The 13701-nt window shown below is 47.2% G+C and overlaps 2 protein-coding genes across 2 annotated transcripts; one reads left to right on the top strand and one right to left on the bottom strand.

Annotated features, from left to right (window-relative positions):
* The first annotated feature begins 453 nt into the window (after positions 1 to 453).
* LOC133282201 (olfactory receptor 5G25-like) lies at positions 454 to 1578 on the top strand. The gene is made up of 2 exons (XM_061478266.1): positions 454 to 1098; positions 1567 to 1578. Exons 1-2 carry the CDS (start codon positions 454 to 456, stop codon positions 1576 to 1578), a joined length of 657 nt encoding a protein of 218 aa, XP_061334250.1.
* An 11223-nt stretch (positions 1579 to 12801) lies between these two features.
* LOC133282200 (olfactory receptor 5G25-like) lies at positions 12802 to 13701 on the bottom strand (the record flags this gene model as incomplete). Its single annotated transcript, XM_061478265.1, has 1 exon — positions 12802 to 13701. A coding segment is annotated over exon 1 (900 nt), but the record flags the coding sequence as incomplete, so codon positions are not given.

Raw genomic sequence — 13701 nt, 5'->3', positions numbered from 1 at the left:
CACAGAGGTCATTGCTCAACATAAGGTGAGCCAGAGGAGCGCACACCATGTTGTGCCATGGTGTTTAACTGCTTGAGCACCCCTTTGTTCTACCTGTGCTGGCACAGGACTTTCACCAACCTCTTCCTCATTGATCTGTGCCTGAACTCTCCCTTTCCATCCTGCAGGACTGTCTCTGAGCAGCTCCCACCACACAGAGGCTTTTCCACCTGGGACATCCCTGCCTCTTGGAGAAGAAACCCCCAGCCAGGAGCTCACACACAAAGCACCATCCAGCCCATGGCACAAAGCAATTGCACCCAAGTGACCGAGTTCAGCCTGGCAGGGTTCACACAGGACCCCGTGACTCAGGTCTACTTGTTCCTGCTCTTCCTGCTCACCTACCTTGTCACCATTGTGGGCAACCTGGGCATCATCATCTTAATCAGGGCCAGTCACCTCCTCCACTCCCCCATGTATTATTTCCTGGGCAATCTGGCCTTTGTAGACCTCTGTTTCTCCACCATCACCCCCAAGATGTTGGTTGACTTGATGTCAGAGAAGAAGAGCATTGCTTATGCTGGCTGCAAGACTCAGGTCTTCCTCTTTCAACTTTTTGGGATGACTGAGTACTTCTTGCTGGCTGCAATGGCCTATGTGGCCATTTGCCATCCCCTGCTGTACCCCCTTGTTGTGTCCCCAAAGTGCTGTTTCCAGCTGGTGACTGGCTCATGCCTCGTGGGGCTGACCAATGGTGTGGGACAGACCATCAGCATGTCCACTCTGTCCTTCTGCAGCTCCAGCACCATCGACCTCTTCTTCTGTGACATTTCCCCCCTCATCTCGCTCTCCACCTCTGACACCACCCTCAGCCACATCATCCTGACCACTGCAGCATCTCTCTTTGGTCTGTTCAGCATCCTGGTTATCCTGCTCTCCTACGTGGCCATCATCGCCACCATCCTGAGCATCAATTCAGCTGAGGGCAAGCGCAAAGCCTTCTCCACCTGCACGTCCCACCTCACCACTGTCAGTATCTCCTATGGGGCATCCTTTTTCACATACTTAAATCCCAGCTCAAGAGCAGCAGATAAATGGGCTGTGGTATTCTACGCCATGGTGACTCCCATGCTGAACCCCTTGATCTACAGCCTGAGAAATAAGGAGGTGAAGGAGGCCTTTAGGAGACTCTTGAAAATTAAGCGATCTTGAATGTTTTAAGTTTAGGCTCAGGCAGAACACAGATGTGGGGGAGATGCTCAGCTCTTTGTAAATTATCTCAAATAGACAACATGTTGAAGAGGTCCTCTCCACCTTAACTTACATCATGCACTGGCTGCTTTGATTTCACCAGCTGAGAATACAAATCAGAACATTGCAAAAGCTTCTACATCCACACCTTTGCTTTCCATTCCCATGTTGACAGCAATAAAAGCCATGATCTCCTTGGCAGCCTGACCAGAACAGATCGCAGCAGCTGTGGTGATTTTCAACAGCCTTCTTCAGACCTGATAAGTGGCAGCCCATGGCAGCCTGGAGCAATGGCATTGCCTGCCCTAATGTCTATCCTGTTGCTTTCCTGCACAGAGTGCTGACTAGTATACAAAAAACACCCCAAAATACACGTGCCTCCGCTCATAGAGATGCAGTCTCTGCCAGGACCATGGTCACCCAAGGCTCTGTCTAGCCTGGCCTTGGACACCATCAGGGATGGAGCAGTCACAGCTTCCCTGGGCAACCCATTCCAGTGCCTCACCACCCTCACAGGAAAGAGCTGCTTCTTTAGATCCAATCTAAACTTCCCCTGTTTCCGTTTGAACCCGTTACCCCTTGTCCTGTCACTACAGTCCCTAATGAAGAGTCCCTGCCCAGCATCCCTATAGGCCCCCTTCAGATACTGGAAGCTGCTCTGAGGTCTCCACGCAGCTTCTCTTCTCCAGGCTGAACAGCCCCAACTTTCTCAGCCTGTCTTCATACAGGAGGTGCTCCAGTCCCCTGAGCATCCTCGTGGCCTCCTCTGGACTTGTTCCAACAGTTCCATGCCCTTTTTATGTTGAGGACACCAGAACTGCACACAATGCTCCAGATGAGGTCTCAGAAGAGCAGAATAGAGGGGCAGGACCATCTCCTTGGACCTGCTGGTCACGCTGCTTTTGATTAGGATGGACAGGAGATGGCACTGTGCAGACAGACCTCCTCTCCTTCCCACCTCTCCCGATATACAATTTATATCTGCTATAAAGTGGGATGTTAGCAGTGGCTGGGTTTGTTGCACATCACCTTCACACTGTGATTTATCTGAATTAAACATTCATAACTTATGCCCAAAGCAGTAGCTCAGGTGGTGGCTCCATGTGTCATAGAATCATAGAGTGGTTTGGATTGGAAAGAACCTTCAGATCATCCAGTCCCAAGCCCCTATCACGGGCAGGTACACCTTCCCCTGGAGCAGGTTGCTCCAAGCCACTGTGACCAACCTGGCCTTGAACACTGCCAGGGATAGAGCATTTGCCCCTTATTTGGGCAATCAGAAGTCATGAAGTAACGTGTGCTTATTCCTGAGCTGTCCCAGTTATTTCTTCATGATGCTGTACTGAACCACACAGACATAATTTCAGAGTCCTAGACCATTACACCAATGAAACATACACATGAGCACATGCATGAACCAGTGTTAAGAAGCACAAAGGCATCTGGGACTGAGTTCGGTTGCCTGAACATTGACTATTAACACCCTGAAGAGGCCCCTGGGTCTCCCTCTGAGCTTTCAGATGTTGCTCCAGATCGACCCAACCCTTCTGAAGGTTGCATGATGTACATGTCAAGTGCAACGCAATGTCCTTGGCCCTTCAGGATGGAGCAAATGACACCACATTTGCATAGGAGAGCTACCAAACCTAACCTGGGGCATTTCACTGCATCTGTCTCTTTCCCTGCAACTGAAGTGATAGTTTCCACCACCACTTATAGGAAAACATGCAAAGAAAGTGGTTTCTTGGAACTTAAATTACCTTCTTCCCCCCCTTTATGAAGTTTTAGTCCAACTGAAAGGAAAACTAAAAGCTTTTAAGAGTGTTGGGAGGAGGGATTAGGAGATCTGAGGTAGTTTCATCTTCTTCACATTTAGATAATTAATAGTTGAGTCATTAAATCAGAACTTTGTGTCTCTATCTGTGCTCAGTGAAGGTGTGTTTCTGTATCTCTAGTATTTGTTCAGATAAGGAGAGCAGTTTCAAGAGTTCAGGTTTGAAGACACAAACACACAGAGCGTCCTTCCCTCACTGTGTTTCCATCCCCATCACAGGCTGGGGTCAGGCTGCATGAACTGGGCTCCTTTTAGACTCATTGAATCAACCAGGTCGGTAAAAACCTTTAACTTCATCAAGTCCAGCAATTCCCATCACTGCCAAGGCCATCCCTAACCAATGGCACTGAGGCCTCATCTCCACCATGTGTGAACACTTGCAGAGCCGGTGCCTGCAGCCCTGCCCTGGGCAGCCTTTCCAATGCCTGAGCACCTTCTGGGGCAGGAATTGTTCCTCAGCTCCAACTAAACCTGCCCTGGTGCAGCTTGAGGCCGTTTCCTCTTGTCCTGTCTTTTGGATTAAAACAAACTGAAAATAGTTTTGAGGGGGCAACTGATGCAGTTTGACCTCTAGGAAGCCTTCAGATCCTGACCGGAATTAGTTTAATCCACACAAAACTATTCTGAGATGCATATAAATGTCCTTCTGATGTTCAGACCTGCTCTGGACCACATGCATTCTCACCAGCTGTCCTAGGATGTGATAAAACATCCTCTTATTCCAAACCACCCTAGAAGGGACCTGACTATCTCATGCTTATTCCCCAATCCCAAATTCATAATGATAGGAAAATCACATTTATGAAAGCCAGTCAGACATGGAGCATGGATGTAGTGGACTTCAACTTGCCTCAGTTTAACAGTTTAAGAACATTTTTAACAGGTAAAGAACTAAAGAGAGACACAAATAAATCCATCCCAAGACAACTAATAACAAGAAATTCAATGTATGAGATGTCCTTGAGGAAGCTGAAAAGTGAAGACAAATGCAATGAGCTTCCCCAACTCCCTTTATTAGGGGTCAAAAGCAGGAAGAGACAAAGCACCCCATTAGCAAGAACCACATGATCTGCACATGTCATGAAGACAGGGATGTGTCTTTACAGAGAGAGTAGGACCAAGCTTGCATGGGCACAGAAAGCCCTCCAGCAGGATCAAAATCCAGGCTTTCACAATACAAGCAGTCACAGCTATTTCCATCACAAGTGATGCTGCTCACTTTGCCAAAGCAAGAATTGGTCCTTGGGGACCCAGCACCCTTCCAGGAGTCATCAGCTTTAACGAGACCTTCTGGGGTTTACCAAGGAAGTTTCCTCATCACCACAAAAGCTTCTCAGAAGACTTGGATGTGACTTCCCTCATTCTTCATAACAAGCCATCAGAGATTAATTAGCTGGGGATAACAAGAAAGAAACTTTCTTCTTTGTTAACAACAAAGTTCACTTCTACAGCTGCCTTGCTTGACAGAGATGGCTCATGTCCAAAGCCAGTGAGTTGGAGGGTCAGTGTGTTGGCATATTTGTGTATTAAGGACAATTTCATGGGCCTGGATCATAGAATCCCAGCCTGGTTTGTGTTGGAAGGGACCTTAAAGCTCATCCAGCTCCAAACCCAACATCTTCCACTGGAGCAGCTTGCTCCAAGCCCCTGTGTCCAACCTGCCCTTGAACCCTGCCAGGGATGGGGCAGCCACAGCTTCTCTGGGCACCCTGTGCCAGCGCCTCAGCACCCTCACAGGGAAGAGCTTCTGCCTAAGAGCTCATCTCACTCTCCCCTCAGGCAGGTTAAAGCCATTCCCCTTGGCCTGTTCCTGCAGGCACCTGTCCTAAGCCCCTCTCCATGTTTCCTGAAACCACTTTAGGCACAGGTTTAAGGGGAAAAGTTCCTTTCTGATGGCTCTAAAAAGAGCAAACCAACACTAGTAGCTTCTAGGCAATAATTTCCTATCCATCCATGCAGAATTTAAACCCCTCGTCAAGAAGTTAATATCTGCTATTAGCAACCTTTATAAAAGCAAACACACAGCCAGGACACTGCCGACATCCATTTTGCTTTCCTATTCTGTCCAGGAAGTGATTTATGCATGCTGAGCTTTGAGGCTCTACTGCATTAGACATTATTGACCAAGAGAAATGATTGAGGACAGGTTGGATGGTGATTGCAGCAACCTGCTCTACTGGAAGGTGTTTCTGCCTGTGGCAGAACTGGGCGAGCTTTAAGCTCCCTTCCAACCCAAACCATTTCATGGTTGTATGAAAAGCTGCTTGCACCTCCTCACTTTTGAGTGGGGTTCCTGAAGGACCCCAACACATCAGCACAGTGAGCTGATGTTTCCCATTACTTCAACTGACTCTTCAGGCTATGGCCTGTGTTTGCTCTGAACACAACCCACATTGTAGCTGTGTCTGCCCATCACCCTTCACTGCAAGTGGAGAGAACCATCCACTTTTTTCCAGAAGAAATCCCTGATATGGATGTTTAAAATAGAGCCAAGCTGAATCAAAGCCTCCAGATGCATCCTTGTCTCCATAAGGGGAACCTTCTGTGACTAATTCAGATGTGGAAACCTACAATTAGATACTATCGCTCCTTTGACCAATGTGATTCAACCATCAAACCCTGGAATGAGAAATCATGAGTAAGCTGCAGCTGGGATGGAAAATAAGCTTGGCCTGGATGGACAGATATAAGGAAATAAAGTGATAGGGTAGTTCCGGACAACACTGAGAGTCTTTGAGCCATGAAATAGGTTGGACATGTCTGCATACAACATATGGCCAGAAGCGTGGAGCATCTGTGTCGTCAGCACCAGAGGGTGTCCAAGGAAAATCCAGCACTGCTCAGGCAGTGCCTTGAAAGGCTGTTACTGAACCAAGTTGGCTGACTGCTTATCACAGGGAATGAAGTTACACTCTGTTTCGAGGTCAGCATGGTGGCAGCTTTCCATGGAGCAGGCCAATCCAGGAAAGCAAGACACCCAGATACATCCTATGGAGGAAATAAGCATGTTTCCTATGAGGAAATAAGGAGATGGGCACATGAAGCTGAGAGCTGGTCTTCATAAGGTTCCCCACCACCATGCTGATGGAGATGAGTATAACAGTCCCAAAGAGCAGCTTCTACACGTTGGGGAAGCCCAAGAGGACAAACGTGGTCACACTCAAGTGCTTTCCTCCAGCCACTCTCTTGGCAGCAGGAGACAAAGAAACATGGGAAGAGGTTGAATCACTTCTCCCAGCTCACAGGAACACACAGTGCATGAGGTTAATGCAGGATTTGGGGTTCCCTTTAGGACTGCACCCAATTCCTGGGAGATAAAACCATGATGGTTGAAGGTCCTAAATAATATATTAAAAATAATACCTTGATAAAATAATAGGCAATAGTTCCTATATGGAAAACATAATCTTACAGCTTAAATCCTAAAGCTCTGTCTGGCCTGTTATTGAAAGAATTGGTCCTGCAAAAGATAAGCATCTTCTCATGAGCACCCAAAATCTTTTTAAGAAGGAGGCTTGTTTGGGATGATTTCTTTGCTGTCTGTGGGAGTTGTTCTTATTTAAGGACAAGTAAATACAATAATATTATGCCTTAATCTGCCACAAGAATTAGTGTTGCATTAAATAGGTAAGAAATCAAACTGAAATGATTTTCTGACTCTGTAGTGATGTTTGAGTCGATTAAGGTGAGACCAGAATCCCTGAATGCAATTCCATGTACTTGTAGCTTCAAGGGAAAAAACAACCCCTTCTTATCTGAATTATTCTTGCATATATTTCTTCCTCTGTTCTTCCTTATATTTAAAGAACGTGTGTATATATATGAGTGTACATGAGACGACCTTAAAATATGCATATTGCCTGTTGAGAAATGAGCATTCCTCCTCCTTCCCCTACCACTCCCCTCTTTCCATCAGCCCCTTTTCAAGCAAGATGACCATTTCTTCAGCACAATTCATCTTCTCCCTCCACCTTTCCCAAAGCAGCTTTTACTTCCCCATTCCCCAGCCTGTGCTCAGATGTTCATTGCACAAAGTCCCTTGACCTACCACCAATGCTCTTCTCATGTTACTGGTGGGTGCCTTTGCTGCAAGGACACATTGATGGCTCATTTCAACACAGTGGACACCACAACCACCTTGTCCCTCTCTGATAAGGTGCTCCCCAGCCTGTCTTAGTGCTTAGAGCAACTCTTCCCTGTGGACAGGACACAGCACTTCCCCTATTTAAGTCTGTCATTCCATCTGCCCATTTCGGACCCAAAACTGGCCTTTGAAAAGCCATTTTGCATCATATGCCTCAAGATTTAAATAACCTCAGGGTGGCTTCTCCTACTTGCAAAAGAAGGAAATGAAACCAAGAGTGGGACTGGTTCCTTGTAGAGAAAAGCAGCTGACAGCAGACAGGGCTTTGCTAAAGCTTTAACACCTTCAAAGGGGTTCAGAAGATCCAGCTGGAGTTGTCTACAGCCACCTCAGGCAGGGGGATGAAGGCAACTGCTGTTTCCCATTGCTAATGGCTCACACACTCAATGACCATCTCCTCATCCTCATTCTTCTCCTTCACCTTGGGTAGTACTTACAAACTAAGTTGCAGATATATAAAGAGTAGACATCTCAAACACACACCTTGCATCTAATAACACCCAAACCAGCCATTCTCAATATCACTGCTTATCTAAACAGCATAAACATCACCCATCCCACATCAAATACCCACACCCTATCACACACAGAAGCATCCTTTCCTCTGGGGTATCTGGTTTGCACACACATGCTGACACTGCAGGTGGCTAAGGTCAGCTAAAACCAGTACTGCCAATGGCTCTGTCTGCCCTTGCTCAAACCAACCTTCCCCATCTCACTTTGACCCTGTCTCCAGATAGAGGAAATGCAAATTGCTCTTTCTTGGGTTCAAAAATCAGAATCCCAGACTGGTTTGGACTGGGAGGGACTGTAAAGCTCCTCCAGTTCCAAACCCTGCCACGGGCAGGGACACCTTCCACTAGAGCAGCTTGCTCCAAGCCCCTGTGTCCAACCTGCCCTTGAGCACTGCCAGGGATGGGGCAGCCACAGCTTCTCTGGGCACCCTGTGCCAGCGCCTCAGCACCCTCCCAGGGAAGAGCTTCTGCCAAAGAGCTCATCTCAAGCCACCACCATGTCTTTCCAAGCCATCAATAGTGGTAAAGGTAGACACAGATGAACTCACCAGTGTTTGAAGAATATCTCCTTGCTTCTTCCACCAGGACCTCAGAAGGTTTATTCACTCCCTAATAGCAATGGTATCTAAAAGAAGCCACTCTAGTATCACCCAGTTCATTTTCAAAAAGTAAAGATAACATGGCCAACAGTTTTAAAGGGGGTACTGAAATCAAACTGAATTCATCCTGTTTATTTCTACAGCAAGGGAAATTAGGGTAATTCAGCTTCCAGCCACCCTATAGACAACAGCTTGGTAGACCATGCTCCTGGATTTTCCTATACATCTAGAATCCACATGCCCAGTGTAGGATCTACACAATCAAAACCCAAGTCTTCAAACCCTTTCCAATCAAAGGGGAAAAACATACTACCCTTCCTTCCAGACATTTCTTAACTCATCAGCTAAAAGAGACAGAGCAGAAACCACCAAAAACTAACTAAATCATTCACCCTCTTTAAAACATGACTTACATTAAGACCCAAATATGAGTGCTTCTGCTTACCTATTTATGAGCCAAGGTCCCATTACAGCTAAGGAGACTCAGGCCAATGCAATCAGCAGAGCTCATTCAGATCTCTTCAGCTGGAGCAATGGAGGTGTCTGCCTTGCAGGGAGAGGCATGAACCCCACCAAATCTCCCTCAGCAATAAAGGGAGTTGATGGACCCAGTAAACACATAGAGGTGACATGGTGCATTCAAATGTAAGGAGATAAATGCTTCCCTGAGGACATTTGCTTCCCAAAGTAGCTTTTACTTCCCCATTCCCCAGCCTGTGCTCAGATGTTCATTGCACAAGGTCCCTTGACTCACCACCAGTGCTCTTCTCATGTTGCTGGTGGGTGCCTTTGCTGCAAGGACACATTGATGGCTCATTTCAACACAGTGGACACCACAAGAGCCTTGTCCTTCTCTGATAAGGTGCTCCCCAGCCTGTCTTAGTGCTTTGAGCAAGTCCGCCTCATAGGCAGGACTCAGCATTTTCTCTTTTTGAAGTCTGTCTGATTCCACCTGCCCATTTTGGACCCAAAACTGGCCTTTGAAACAACATTTTGCATTATATGCCTCCAAATTTAAATAACCTCAGGGTGGCTTTTTACTGCTTGCAAAAGGAGGAAATGAAACCAAGACTGGGACTTGTTCCTTGTAGAAAAAAGCAGCTGACAGGAGCCAGGGCTTTAACACCTTCAAATGGGTTCAGAAGATCCAGCTGAAGTTGTCTACACCCACCTCAGGCAGGAGGATGAAGACAGTTGCTGTTTCCCATTGCTAAGGGCTCACACACTCAATGGCCATCTCCTCATCCTCATTCTCCTCCTTCCCCTTGTGTTGTACTTACATAAGTAAGTTGCAGATACATAAAGAGTAGACATATCAAACACACACCTTGCATCTAACACCCCTGAAACCAGCCATTCTCAATACCACAGCTTGTCTAAACAAAGGGCAAAACATCACCCATCCCACATCAAATACCCACATCTTATCACACACAGAAGCATGCTTTTCTCTGTGGTCTCTGCTTTACACACACATGCTGACACTGCAGGTGGCTAAAGATTGATGACTTACATTAAAAGCCAAACATGAGAGTCTCTCCTTATCTATTTATGAGCCGAAGTCCAATTACAGCTGATGAGACTCGGGCCAAGGCAATCATCAGAGCTCATTCAGATCTCTTCAGCTGGAGCAATGGAGGTGTCTGCCTTGCAGGGAGAGGCATGAACCCCACCAAATCTCCCTCAGCAATAAAGGGAGTTGATGGACCCAGTAAACACATAGAGGTGACATGGTGCATTCAAATGTAAGGAGATAAATGCTTCCCTAAGGACATTTGAGGTGATTCCTAAATCCAATCACTAAGTACCCAAAGAAGTGGAGGTAGCTCCTACCCAGCATTTGCTCAGCTGCCTTTAAACCAGATTTAACTACAATGAAAGCAGCTCCACCTGAGAGTGGGGAGCTAAAGCCATTAGGAGCTTATCAGCAGGAATGCCAGAAGCCAGGCACCTCATTGCCTGCTCATCATGACCCAGCAGGAAGATGCATTGCAATGCTGGCTGCTGCTTCTGCTTCCTGGAACCTCATGTGGTGTTTGCTCTGCTCTCATGGTCAGATGATAACCCCATTGAAGGCAGTGGCAGCCCTTAGACACAGCAAACCACTGGTTTCCTTAAACACACACAACAAGGAGCAAAATCTGGTTTTGAGAGCAGCAGCTTCAATGTGAAGCCACAAGAAGCAGAGTGATAGGGTTGTACACGTAGACTTCTGTTTTCAAGGCACTAAGATCTCAGGTTCCTGTTTAAACACTTGGTGGTGGTGAAGGAGAGAGCAGCAGGACATAAAGTCATTGAATATTGTTGTAGAAGGCACCAGAGAGACCTTATTGTGGCCTTTCAATAACTTAAGAAGGGCTACAAGAAAGCTGGAGAGGGGCTTTGAACAAGGGCTTTTAGGGAGAGGCCAAGGGGAATGGCTTGAACCTGCCCGAGGGGAGACTGAGATGAGCTCTTGGGCAGAAGCTTTTCCCTGTGAGGGTGCTGAGGCGCTGGCACAGGGTGCCCAGAGAAGCTGTGGCTGCCCTGGGAGTGCTCAAGGCCAGGTTGGACACAGGGGCTTGGAGCAAGCTGCTCTAGTGGAAGGGGTCCCTGCCCGTGGCAGGTGTTGGAGCTGGAGGAGCTTTAAGGTCCCTTCATCCCAACCCATTCCATGATTCGATGATTTCAGAGACAGAGAAAGGATTATTGCAAGAATTAATGGTGTCCCATTCTTTTCGACTTGATGCCTCCTGCAAGTTCTCCATGTGCTTTATCGTGCAGATGAGGGTAAATCTCAGATTTTCTATTGTGAATGTGCAGCATGGGAAATTCCAGTTAGAAACAGAGGGAGGGGAAAAAACCCCACTGTAAGAGCAGTCAAACACTGACATAGGGGCCAGGGAGGGTGTGAAACCTCTGCACCTGGTTGTCTCCAAGGCTCAGCAGGAAAACAACTGTCATCTGGGTTAAATAATAACCAGGGAATTATCAGGAAGCTTTGGGAACAAAGCAGGATTCAGCTGATTGACCCTGAGTGCCTGTGAGTTGTGTGTTGTTAAGAAATGAGCAAACACTTTGATCCTGCCTTGATTCAATTCAATCATGGAGCTTCTACCTCCAGCCTAGGTTACTATGTGTGTCTAGGACAGCCTTAAGGCTCAGCCATGGCTCCGGGTTTCACCATGGTCCTGGCAGAGGCTGCAGCCCTATGGGCTGAGGTAATGCACACACTGGAGTATTTTGGAGTGGTTTATGTATGCAATGTGTGTCCATCACCCATCAGCTCTCTGCGCAGGAAGGCAAAAGGAGAGACGTAAGTGCAGGCAATGCCATTCATGCAGGCTGCCATGGGCTGACACATAGGAGGTCTGAAGGGTGATGAGCAACACCACAGCTCCTGTGCTCTGTTGTGATCAGGCTGCCATGGAGATCATGGCTTCTATTGCTGTCAACAGGGGAATGGAAAGCAAAGGTGTGGATCAGGGGACAGGGGTTCCTTGATTGTTTCTGCCCTTTGCTGGAGATTCATCACTATCATGTCTTAAAATGCTTTCAAAGCACCTTCATTCATAACAGAGGTCACACAAGTACCATAGTTCACTTAAATTCTTTGATGTCCAAAATGAAATGAGGTGAATGGTGCTGGAAATCATTGAATGAGGTTTGTGCATCAAAACCTAAAAATACTGCCTGCATGGCATCACACTTATTTGCTCTCACCTCTATTTCTCTTGCTAAAGGTGTTTTTGTCCTTTTCTTAAGGCCCTCAATGAATTTAACAACACTGTCTAGAAATGGAGTTTGATCCAGTGGAATGGTAGAATTCACTCTCTGTTTATTCTCATTTGCCAAGCAAAAGGGAGAGCAAAAAGGAAAAGAGCTTTAAGCTCATCAAGTTCAACCGTTCCCCAGCACTGCCAAGGCCACCCCTAACCCATGGCACTGAGGGCCTTGTTTATAGGGTTTGTGAACACCTGCAGAACTGGTGCAAGCAGCCCTGCCCTGAACAGCCTGTTCCAATGCCTGAGCACCCTCTGGGGCAAGAATTGTTCCTCAGCTCCATCTAAACCTGCCCTGGAGCATCTTGAGGCCATTTCCTCTTGTCTCATCCCTTGTTCCATGGGAGCAGAGAACAGTCCCCTCCTGGCTCCATCCTCCTGTCAGGCAGGCATAGAGAGCAATAAGGTCCCCCTTATTCTAAGATGAAGAGAACTGCATGCTTGCAGTTGTCTACCTCTGTCTTGATTAGGTGGAATAAATGACTAATTAACCAATTAGGTGAAATTAACTGCTAAATATAATTATCAAAATTTGGAGAATGAAATTAATTGTATTCTCAATCACATCAACCTGTGCATCATGTAACACGGTTTGCAGAAAACCCCAAAATGCTGCTCATACTTAACCAAAACCAGAGCATCTCCCTCAGTACATCCATTCTATCTGGTCATAAACTTACAACAATTAAGATCATTTTATTTTTGTGAGCTTCCTCAAAGCCTCCTTCACCTCCTTATTCCTCAGGCTGTAGATCAAGGGGTTCAGCATGGGAGTCACCACGGTGTAGAGCAGCACAGCCCATTTATCTGCTGCTCTTGAGCTGTCTGAGCTGGGGAATAAATACATAAAAAGGCATGCCCCATAGAAGATGCTGACAATGGTGAGGTGGGATGTGAAGGTAGAGAAGGCTTTGCGCTTGCCCTCGGCTGAATTGATGCTCAGGATGGTGGCGATGATGGCCACGTAGGAGAGCAGGATAACCAGGCTGCTGGACACACCAAAGAGAGATGCTGCAGTGGTCAGGATGGTGTGGCTGAGGGTGTTGTCAGAGGTGGAGAGCGAGATGAGGGGGGAAATGTCACAGAAGAAGAGGTCGATGGTGCTGGAGCTGCAGAAGGACAGGGTGGACATGCTGGTGGTCTGTCCCACGCCATTGGTCAGCCCCATGAGGTACGAGCCAGTCACCAGCTGGAAACAGCACTTTGGGGACATGACAAGGGGGTACAGCAGGGGATGGCAAATGGCCACGTAGCGGTCATAGGCCATTGAAGCCAGCAGGAAGCATTCAGTTACCCCAAAGATATCAAGGAGGAAGACCTGAACCACGCACCCAACATAAGCAATGCTCTTCTTCTCTGACATCAAGTCAACCAACATCTTGGGGGTGATGATGGTGGAAGAACAGAGGTCTACAAAGGCCAGATTGCCCAGGAAATAATACATGGGGGAGTGGAGGAGGTGACTGGCCCTGATTAAGATGATGATGCCCAGGTTGCCCACAATGGTGACAAGGTAGGTGAGCAGGAAGAGCAGGAACAAGTAGACCTGAGTCACGGGGTCCTCTGTGAACCCTGCCAGGCTGAACTCGGTTGCTTGGGTGCAATTGCTTTGTGCCAT

This window comes from Pezoporus flaviventris, unplaced genomic scaffold (genome assembly GCF_033815535.1).
Source record: "Pezoporus flaviventris isolate CSIRO_AGI_PZ_B2104156 unplaced genomic scaffold, CSIRO_AGI_Pfla_v1 ptg000116l, whole genome shotgun sequence".
Lineage (NCBI taxonomy): Eukaryota > Metazoa > Chordata > Aves > Psittaciformes > Psittacidae > Pezoporus > Pezoporus flaviventris.
Note: the sequence above shows the minus strand (reverse complement) of the source record. Positions and strands in the feature narration are given on the sequence as shown.

Bases quoted from the DNA above. Each gene is read 5' to 3' on its own strand.
- LOC133282201 (XM_061478266.1), top strand. From the start codon at position 454: ATGTATTATTTCCTGGGCAATCTGGCCTTTGTAGACCTCTGTTTCTCC.